The sequence below is a fragment of the Primulina eburnea genome, chromosome 2 (assembly GCF_022965805.1).
Source record: "Primulina eburnea isolate SZY01 chromosome 2, ASM2296580v1, whole genome shotgun sequence".
Classification (NCBI taxonomy): domain Eukaryota; kingdom Viridiplantae; phylum Streptophyta; class Magnoliopsida; order Lamiales; family Gesneriaceae; genus Primulina; species Primulina eburnea.
Genome location: NC_133102.1, coordinates 41,759,642 through 41,770,717, shown reverse-complemented (window position 1 = coordinate 41,770,717; position 11,076 = coordinate 41,759,642). Strand labels below are relative to the sequence as shown.

General features: G+C 34.9%; 2 protein-coding genes across 4 annotated transcripts; one reads left to right on the top strand and one right to left on the bottom strand.

Annotated features, from left to right (window-relative positions):
* The first annotated feature begins 783 nt into the window (after nucleotides 1-783).
* Nucleotides 784-6,935, top strand: LOC140823267 (B3 domain-containing transcription factor ABI3-like). 2 transcript variants are annotated; one of them, XM_073184518.1, is made up of 6 exons: nucleotides 784-2,709; nucleotides 2,801-2,899; nucleotides 3,055-3,152; nucleotides 3,230-3,276; nucleotides 3,512-3,588; nucleotides 6,585-6,935. In XM_073184518.1, exons 1-6 carry the CDS (start codon nucleotides 1,060-1,062, stop codon nucleotides 6,711-6,713), a joined length of 2,100 nt encoding a protein of 699 aa, XP_073040619.1. In that variant the 5' UTR covers nucleotides 784-1,059; the 3' UTR covers nucleotides 6,714-6,935. The 2 variants fall into 2 exon arrangements, with proteins under 2 accessions (XP_073040619.1, XP_073040618.1); XM_073184517.1 differs by having other exon boundaries at nucleotides 3,052-3,152.
* A 620-nt stretch (nucleotides 6,936-7,555) lies between these two features.
* Nucleotides 7,556-10,649, bottom strand: LOC140823266 (uncharacterized). 2 transcript variants are annotated; one of them, XM_073184515.1, is made up of 4 exons: nucleotides 10,508-10,649; nucleotides 9,820-9,955; nucleotides 8,148-9,318; nucleotides 7,556-7,889 (listed from the first exon to the last, which is right to left on the bottom strand). In XM_073184515.1, exon 3 carries the CDS (start codon nucleotides 9,307-9,309, stop codon nucleotides 8,167-8,169), a length of 1,143 nt encoding a protein of 380 aa, XP_073040616.1. In that variant the 5' UTR covers nucleotides 9,310-9,318; nucleotides 9,820-9,955; nucleotides 10,508-10,649; the 3' UTR covers nucleotides 7,556-7,889; nucleotides 8,148-8,166. The 2 variants fall into 2 exon arrangements, with proteins under 2 accessions (XP_073040616.1, XP_073040617.1); XM_073184516.1 differs by lacking the exon at nucleotides 7,556-7,889 and having other exon boundaries at nucleotides 8,067-9,955.
* Nucleotides 10,650-11,076: the final 427 nt, after the last annotated feature.

The following is an 11,076-nucleotide window of genomic DNA, read 5'->3' as shown; positions in this document are numbered from 1 at the left end:
AATTTTATGTCTCTATTGTATTTCTAAGTATATTTCTTTCAAATACAAATAACGTTGTATTGCATTACGATAATCAAGTTGGTAGATTATTTTCTTTCCAACACATTAATAATAATCATGTATATGTATATATTACATTTAATATTTGAGTATCATCTCATCATAAAAGAGAGACACACACACCCAGATATAAATATATATATATATATATATGTGTATCAATCATAAAAGAGAGAGACACACACCCATATATATATATATATATATATATATATATATATATACACGGTTATCTTGAGACGAGTCAACTCTGTCCAACAAAAGTTTTTGCGAGATTGTAAAAATGGACAGAGTTTACTCGTTTCAAGATAACCGTATCATAAAAGAGAGAGACACACACATATATATATTATTTTCGGATAAGTCTAAATGATTTCTTTTCGTTTTTTTAAACAAAGAAATAAACGGAATTATTTTTCAAAAGAAAGAGAGATCCTTTGATTTTGCTTAGCGAAATTTTTATTTATTAAAAACGAAGCCATTAAATTGAATTTAAAGAGCTTGAAAATTTCCGCAGAACAGAACAAAGTGGGCATTAACAACGGTGGTTGGGTTTCACCGAAACTTTGCCCTTTTAGGGGTCCTTTCGTTCTTCGAACGACCCGACCCGGGGAATATGATATCATTCTCTCACACACTTACAGATATGATATATATATATATATATATATCATAAATATTTATTTTTTCTTTCGTTTTTGTTAAATCTAACAGTATAATAAATGTTGTCTTGTTGAAGGGGTCGCTTTCTTTGGATTTTCTATTAATAAAGTACGTACATTTCTGTTCCTGGAATATATTTTCGGTGTTGGATGGAAACTTTAGATGTATTTTTTGTCATGGGTACGAGTTGCCAGATTTGACGCAAGATCCTTAATTAGTTACAGATTGATGTTCTTTCCTTATATGTACTAGGTTTGTTCTTTTGTCTCCTTTCTTTTTCTGGAAATTCAGTGAACTGGACCGATGGTTCAAGAAAATTGATTTGGAAGATTCAGGATGATTGAGGAAAGAGGAGAAGGTGGGTCAACTGTTGCTGAACACGATCAGCACTCTTCAGGCCGAAATTGTGAGGCGGAAACGGTGGATATGGCGGTGGAGGGGGAGAACTCTGGTGGTGGTGGTTTTGAAGCTATGGAAGTGGAGGAGCAAGGTCTGGTGATGGAGGAGAAAGAATTTTGGTTTGAAAACGAGCGAGATAATACTCTTCTAGATATTAACGACGCTTCTGTTTTGTTCGGTGATTTCCCCTCTCTGCCGGAGTTGCCTTGTATGTCTTCGTCTTCTTCGTCGTCGTCTTCCACCGCACCAGCGGCGGCGCAGACCATCGCGGCCACGCCTTCTTCTTCCTCCGCCGCTTCCTCCTCGCCCGAGGCTTCGTGGGCGGTGCCGAACAGGAGGAGGAACCAAACCGAAGAGGGGTACGCGGTCGTATCCTCCTCCACCACCGCCACTGATATTGCGCCGACGCTGTCTGACCTTGACAGTATGCTCGACTCTGATTGCGTTAATATGATGGAGAATTTGGGGTACATGGAATTGATTGACAGCAATGAGTTGTGGGACCCATCTTCACTGTTCGACAACCGAGAAATCATTCCAGGCCAAGAGGCGCCGCCGCAGAAAGCCCAATGCAAGGAAGAGAACGATGGGTTTAGTTTCCTACGAGGGAATAAGGAGCTTTCCATGATTTTTCTCGATTGGTTGAAGCAAAACAAAGACCACATATCCGCAGAGGATGTGAGGAAAATAAAACTCAACCGATCCACCATTGAAAATGCTTCAAAGCGATTGGGCGGAACTGAAGAAGGTATGAAACGTCTTCTGAAATTGATTCTTGAATGGGTGGAGCACTACCAGCTTCAAAAAAATGGCGGCCGCCGCCCTCAATCTCAGTATCAGCATCAAGAAAACCCAGGAGTTAATCCAACCCTTGTTCCCAACTCCAATTTTAGTTACATTAATGTTGTCTCTCCTGATAACTCTAACCCATGCTGCTTTCCCACGGCTCCGTGTATGATCCCTGCACCAGTGCACCCAGGTTTTCCTCCTCCGGCAGTTGGTTACTGTAATATCGGCGGTGCAACTTATTCAAACCCGCCACTTCCAGTCCCTCCTGCATACCATCATCATCAGCAAGTGATGAATGTGATGCCTTGTACACCATCATCAGAATACCAGAATATGAACAATGCTCAAGCCTGGACCCCGGCCCCTTATTCCATGTCCTTGTCCCCTCAATTTAGCCATTCTACGGATAATAGTCATCCTGTTTCGTCCTACCAACAAGTTTCCGTGGGGAATCCTTATCAGACTTCTGCTCCAAATGGGGAGAATTTGGTTAGGTCAGGCTGTTCTGCAACTAGAGAGGCCCGAAAGAATAGAATGGCTCGGCAAAAACGGCTCTACTCAAACCATCACCGACACAATAATCATAAAAATCAAATAGATTGTTCACATCCGGTTGGCGATCCACTTAGTTCACCAGAAGATTGGGTGTTTTCTCCTCATGTCACTGATTCTGCATCGATTCCCCCAACAGATATCGAGCCAATTCCACCGGTTGATGCCTCCGACGATCAAGTCAAACGAGGCTCAATGCAACAGCAGGATTTTGGATTGGAATCATATTCGGATCAATGTCAAAATGTACTTGGTTTTTGTCTGAATTTTAGATTCAGATTGGAGGCTATAAGATTGGAGGCTATATTTAACATTTCTGTTGATCTTTTGTCTACAGGGTTGTTCGAAGACGACGGAGAGGAACTTGAAGTTTTTGATGCAGAAAGTCTTGAAGCAAAGTGATGTTGGTAATCTAGGAAGGATTGTGTTGCCAAAGGTAATTTTTCGGTCTTAACTAAATCTTGCCTTGGGATTTTTTATAAAATTGATTGTAAGAACCTGTTAGAATGTGTGTCTCCTCTCAACTCGCTTTTCTAGATTCATTGATATGGGTAAAGTTTAATAAATTCCCAATAACCTTGCCATCAGAAGGAAGCTGAAAACCATCTCCCCGAAATCGAAACCAGGGATGGAGTTACAATTGCCATGGAAGATATTGGAGCTTCTCGGGTCTGGAATATGCGATATAGGTACAGATGCATATATATTTTCATTGCAATCACATTTTTCCGACTCAGAAATTTATTGAATTTGATTAATTTTACAGGTTTTGGCCAAATAACAAAAGTAGAATGTACCTTCTTGAAAACACAGGTAGTGTATATGGCTAAAAAGCGGTGAACTTAGGTTGCATTTGGATGGATTAATTTGAAACTAGTCATTTTTAATTCATTGGCAAAATCCGCTTGACAATGAATTTCAGATTACTCTAATATTGAGTCATTTCAAATCGTCCGCTCAGATACAACTCAAATTCAGATCATCTAATCCAAAGGCAACCTTATTGTAATCGATCATGCTTTTATTGATCACGTGGTTGGTTTTTTAGGAGATTTTGTGAAGGCAAATGGACTCCAAGAAGGAGATTTTATAGTGATCTACCTAGACACAAAATGCAGCAAATATGTAAGATTTCCTTTTCTTTTAGTTTTTCTCATTTATAGTTCGTTTGGCCCCCAAGGGATCCATTCCCCCATTCATGTTACATATCCATTATATTAACATTTTCATTATTAGAGATTCATTTTAACATTAATACCCTCTATTTGTGGACTGTGGGTCTCATTGTCGACTCATTCATCTTTATTCTTAGGCATAGTTTGGTACATGAGATAAAGGAGGATTTGATAAATAATCCTCTTTATCACATGTTTGATACATTTATTAAATAATTTTTATAAATCTCAATAAAATTATTAGTATCAACCGATTAACATTACAAATTGATATTTGATTTAACTCACAAAATCAATGGCTCAATTATCGTATTATATCATATATTAAATTAGGTAAAAATAAATAAATCATACAAGGACTATCGGTGTATGAACAATAAAAAATATGAACTCAAGCAACAACTTTGAAATTATAAAATTTATTATAATAAGGTTAATTTTATCATTATAATCTAATATATAAATTTAATCACTCTTATTAAAATTATATCAAACATTAAATATAATATCCTACATCTTATTTATCTTTAACTTATCCTTATATTATATATTACATGCTTATCCTATCATATGTACCAAACTATGCCTTTTTGTACACTAGTAAGATATGCACACGTGTTGCATATGTTATTATTATTTTTAATTTGATCAAATAATACTAAATAATTAATACAAAATTATTTTAAATTTAGAAGAGTTTTTCGATTTAAAAAGAAAGTTTTGTTTAAATTTTTTTATTTAAAATATGGAGTGACTTGATGAAATTTTTTTTAGTAGGGTAATAAGGTTAATTATGGAATTAATTATTTTGGTGGTCTCTAAGGTAAGTACTCTAAGGGTTTTACACTTAATAATATAGTAGATTAAATAAATACATTTTTTATTTAATTACATAATTTAAATGATTATTACTTAAAATAAATAATAATAATATTTTTAAATATATTTATTACCTAAAAAATTTTCATCTTATTTTACGAGTTTAATTTATATAAAATTAAAATATTATTATAAATTAAAATGACAAATCACAACATAAGAAAAAAAAATTCATAATTGCATAAAATTAAAAAGAATACATAAATTAAATGTTACAAAATATGTAAAATAACAATTCAAGTATTGTTGTACTTGTGGAGCTTGAGTTGTTGGCATATTGAATTTTAATTGTGTTTTCTAGAATGATGTGCTTTTAGAATGAATAATTAGAGAGCATAATGTGTCTATATATATTATTCTTGTCATGCTATGTTTATATTCCAAATACTACTTTGCAACGTCTATAATTATAGGTATGAAAATGAAAAAGATAGTCCTGGATTTAGAAAGTCCAGGACTATCTCTTAGATAGACCTAAGAGAGTCGAGGACTATCTTATATGGTCATATTTCGAATAAACATTTCTTGTATTATATATTCACTACTTTCGGGAGAATTACATTATTTAAAAGAAAAATTACATTAAGTGAAATTATATTGTCTAGTTTATTGTCTTACCCTCCATGTCTTCTGATCTGTCGGATGAGTGTCTTCTTCGTTTATGTCTACATCTAGATTCACATCTTGGTTGGATGAGGTGTTGATTGCCCCCGAATTTGAGGTGCTCCACTTCTTCGTGCCAATAAGGTGATCAACAAATTGTGGAGTAAACATTGGGCGATTTTTTATGATTGTCCACACACATGCTCAAAATTAAATGTATTGTCTTTCTCCCGATACTTTCTCCTGACACTTGCACTTCTGTTGGGTGTATCTGCGAGACGATTTTCATTGTAGTAGTTTGCATCACGTCTCCAGAAAGCATGTCTTTTGATAATTGCCGATGATTGAGTCATCACTGATAGTGATAAATGATCTCGCTAAGACTTCGTCCGTCTTCAACATTTCTCCAGGTTGACCGTTTTCTCCTACCCTCAATGTCTGAATCTTACTTCTAAAAATTCGCAAGTTCAATTGGGGATTCATGTTCGGACAATTGAATCTCCGGGAAAGAAGTCATTGAAACTGGTGTATGTTCCGTCATAGATGTAGAAAGCATATCGGTTGCATGTGGATTAGAAAATCCATAAAAAATGCGATATGAAATATGAATTGTTCATATTTTGCAAATGTTCGAGTGTAGGTGTTTGATATGGAGCTCATAGGGGATTTAGGAAACTGGTTCGAAAAATTTCGAATCACTTGGAAAATTGGACAGCATGGATAATTTGGTGGATATAGACTATATAAATAATTTGGTAGAATTTGTGAATTTTGAGAACGATATTTAAAAAAAACATATGTTATTTCCATCCATTTTCGGTAAAAAAAAAAAAAAAGAAATAGGATTATAGAAATAAATAATTAAAATGAAATTGAGATGATGAAGATAGTTGAGGAAATTTTTGGAGTGATTTATGAAGTAGAATAATATGTTTAGATTAATGCAATAGTTTGTCATCTTGATGACGAGTATTTATAATTGAAAATTTGATTTTTAAAATTAAAATAGTCTTTAATTAACTGTTGGTAAATTATATATAAATTTTTTATTTTATTTTTATTAAATTTATTAACAATTTTTTTTTTTGGCCTTTGGATTTTAATAAATTTTCTAGCTTTTAAAAAAAAAATTAAAAACAAAATAAAGAATAAATGGTGGTGGGAGAGACCGTGTGGGGTGGACCTCCCACGAAAAAAATAACATAAATTTCAAATGATGTGACACATTGGTTTGAACGCCAATATAGATGCTCTAAGACTGTGTTATTTGGTCTGAAATTGTTTGTAATATGGCTGAACCATAAATATTTTGTTCTTACATTTTGTCGTGGCATTTGTTTAACGCCAAGTGAAATCGTCATTGCATGTCCCATAAAATCTAAAAGATTTTACTGCAAAATTATTTAAGTTGCATAGGATATAAGCAATCTTGTTTTGATGAATCTTGTGTGGTTCGTGAGACAGATGATCAGAGGAGTAAAAGTGCGTCAACCCGAAGCCAAGCCAGATGCCGCGAAACAGACGGGAAGGAGAATTGGCCGGAATTTATCGAGACCTCGTGTTCGCTCTTCCCCTGGACGAGCTGTGACATGAAACATCGAAAGAAAGGACAGTAAAACTCTAATCATTTCTATGGTTTTTTCTGCCTTACTTAACTGACTAATTTCTTGTGCGAATTTGATGTTTAAGATCCAAGAACTGTGTCGTGATTTAGTTAGGGGGAATCCGTTGTAACCATTTTGAAAATTCTTTGTTGTGACTAATTATGTGTTTGTAGGATGATATACAAACTATATCAAACAAAAAATTTATCAATCAAGTACTTGATTTTTTTTCTTCTTCTTCTTTTGGTTAATCTATGGGAGTATTTCACGTATTCATGATGATTAGTCAATGCATTTTTCATAGATAACATGTCTTCATTCCAGTGAAAGTGGGTTTCAAATGTTGTCAATCTTGTAAATTAAGGTTGCGATTGGACGGATGGATACAAGTATGGAACACTTTATTGGATTTCCATCAATTTTTTCCCTTAAAAAATCCCCCAAACCCGTCTCATTCCAACCTCCCTACCGAGGTGTCACTTTTCGGTCATGTCAAGGATTTTTTTGTATTAATTTAGACAAAGTTTTATGTCATGTTCAAATAAGTAAATTCGAAAGCAACCAAATTTTGGCATTTGAAGAATCAGTCAAAGGAGGGAATACCTATGGAATCAGCAATTATTTGCTCGGTAACTAGAGTAAGTCTCGTGTGTGATCCATGAGACTCGTATTTACAATAAAAAATAATATTTTTAACATAAAAATAATATTTTTTTTATTAATGATCTAAATATAATACTCGTCTCACAAATTTGACTCGTGAGACTGACTCACATGAGTTTTTGTGCGGTAACTAAAAAGCAAATTTAGATATTCAATTTTGAGCAAGTGTTAAAATAATGAACATTCAGTGTAGCTTAACAGCGTGAAAGTGAAATTTACAATGTATAATGAACACATTACATCATTACGACACATCCATACCATCATCATGAACAACAAAACGGAAGTCTAAACACACTGCATGTTAAATTACACAAAGTATTACAAATTTGTGACGGGAAACACAGAAGCTATTAACAAACCTTGAATTACAACGAAGGAGACGACAAGTGAACAAATCCAAGAAACATGCCCATAATAGTTTTCTGCCATATTCAGGCTTCGAGCCCACGGCATATGCTGCTGTCGACGCGATCAAGAGAAAACCTTGTCATACAGATCACTGAAACATCATGAGGAAAAAAATCGAAAAGGTCAGCTAGAATTACCAGCAGTTATCCAAGCCACAGGTCAAACTGAGAGATAAAGTGGGAAGGGAGTAGGACAAGTACGCGCATCTTAAATTGAAAATTCTTCGAAGTTTGTGTCAATATTATAAAAAGAAAATCCAAAATTTGAACCCAGAAAGTATGTTTAAATACCCTTCATTAATAATTTTGAATCCACCCCTACACGTTTTCATAAACAAAAAATAGGCTACCCGATGGATATTGAGTGGACTAAGGCTGATCTTCATCTGACTGAGCACGGCTCAATCTCCGACGCCTACTGGGGTATGGAGGAGCATCATCCCCAATATCACTTAGTATACTTGAATTCAGTTCATCATCTCCATCTCCTTCATCATGATCATCGACATCTTGAAGACCTAATAGATTTTCACCCCATAGGTAGCAGCGTCTGGAGATGGTTCTAGTGGCGCGGCGATACCTAGGAAACATTCTTGACCTGACACCTCTCCCATCTGCTCGTGAATCTATCGAGCCAATCATATGAAACAAGAAGAATGTGCTTAACCACCGACCACCTTCATTGTCCCGTTCACCTGATGATCTATCACCATTATCAAGAACATAATCACCGAGTACAATTGCACCAGGCATGGCTGATCGAATGGCACTGACAATATCATTGTACTCTCTCTGACATTCAAGCGTACGCCATGCACTTTGTCTCGACAGATCAACATCAGCTGGTCGTACTGTAGGATGAACACTTCTAGCATGACATCGTAACTCGTTATAATTACCAAAGAACGAGCAAGATTCGTGAGAACAACTTCTTGCCTTCAGGTTTAGGTACTTTCTAGCCTCTTCTACAACTCTCCAGCCCAAAATATTCCCTCGGCATAAAGGGCATCTCAGATTCGATCCATCTTCTGATTTCTCCATGTGAGTTTCATCTAGATCAAGCCTTTCCAATGATGAAACTTCTTGATCTTCAAAACTAGGATTCACATTATGGATGGCACCTAGTCCAGATCCTCTAGGCATGCCCACAAATGCTGCAGAGCTACTAGCAGTAAGAGAAATATTCAAATTACTGTCATTGACGTCAATTGTCGGGTCGAAATTTCTACTTGTAGCAATAATAGTATCATGCTGACTTCCTTGAATCGAACCGGGAGCAGACAAGCAATCTACTTTTTCTTCTCTGAGTTTTTTAAATCTATCCAAGCAATTTGAATGCCTATAACTAGTATCACAAATGTAGGAGCGACAGCCCTTGTCATGAGAGCTGCAAATGAGAAGAACGGTATTGTGTGGGTGGTCCATGCATATAGGACATGACGCTTCATCCCATTCCTTGTATGGTGCACACACATCTGCATCATTTGGGATGCTTCTTTTTCTACAAGCCATCTACTTACACTGTGATATGTTGCCACTGATAAATTAATTAGCATGCCATTTACAATCCACAACAATGCAAAAGAGAGGGGGATGGGAGAGAAAGCACTTTTCTATATATAATGATATAATGATGAAATAGAAGCGGCAAAAATAATATATATGCAAAAGACAGCCACAACTAGAAGACTTTCCTCAGGGTGGCAATGTGGCAAAAAACTGGAGATTTCCTACCAACCCAAAGAACAAGAAAATAAAGCTTGCTTTATGCCATTGAAATTGAAATGTGCATCAATCCCACCCCCACGAAACAAAAGGTTAAAAAACCTCTACCACCTCTGATTTGATCACACCTGATTCGGACCAAACAATGTTAAAAAAGAACGAGCATGCATTGTATCGATTTACTCACTGATCATTTACTAGGTGAATTGACTGCATTTCGATTCATTGACTATCACATTTTAGTATTGTAAATGAAAACAGAATCAAGACTAACAGCCATTGCATTGATTTACTCACCGACAGTGTACTAAGATTCTGCCTCCACCATCAATTTCTGAAAATGGAGGACTCAGAAAATCTTGAGGAGAAATAAGCCTCAGATAACGAATTATTAAGTATGTATTAAACCAGGAACACCAATGAGTCTTAAAACCTGCAGTTGTTTCACATAATGAAAAAGTGTCATTCATGTAAGATTCAGCATGATAATCAGAGATCAAACAATGATTAAACAGACTCCAAAAAGGCAATTACATCATTCAAAATACTGTAAGAAAACTAGAAAAGTGTGAGCCTGTTCCCATAAGATGAGATAGCTACCATTAATTTATGGTTAGCCATACGATTACATTAATAAATTGGAATTAGATCAAAGATAAGCCTTCATAAAGCATCATCTTGTCACAGTTGCAAGGCAAACGGTACAATTCTAAAATTTTTGCCACGTATTTCAATCAAATATAAACAATTCCAATCAATAAGCTTCAAAAACCCATGAATTCCCAAAAAAAATTGCGAAAAACAAATCTCCACCCCTGCTCCACATATTTAAGCCCTAGCCCTAAAAGACCAGAAAGAATAATCTTTCATCGTCACCATTCAATTACAAAAAAAATATATAAAGGCGCATCTGCACGAATACAAAGATCGCCTAGTCTAATCAACAAAGACATCAAATTTCATGAAATTGAGGGCTCGGAATTACAATTTGCTAAAATTAAAGAAGGGCCTGGTTTTAATCCTTTGATTGAACTTGTGAGTGACTTTGAATGAACTCAATTCAGATAATCATTGTTTTCCCCATGGTGAGAATATTCGAGATAGCGTCCGTTCCAATTAAAGAAATAGGTCAGCTGTATTCAATCTTGAAATTTTAATTATTTTTATTGATTTTTATAAATTTTAAAAGTACATAAGTATTGAATATAAATTTTTATAAACTTTATAAAAGTTCACTTCACTGATATTTAAATTGAATATTTTTAAAGTCTTAAAAAATCAGTAATATTCAAACTTGAATTTTTAAAAGTTTATAAAAATCACAGATATCCAATATTTCAATAGATTTACAACAATTTTAATATAATTCTTTACGTAAAAACCTTGAAACTCTATGTATAAATTTAGAAACACAAAAATTATCTTTTACTCACTCTAGAGATTTTAGTAGACTTTTAATCGAACAAAATATCATGATCACTCATATATCTATCTTCCTCATTCAAAGACAATTATTTTCTCCTCTCTGAAAACAAGTAGAGGGTTTCTCGAATT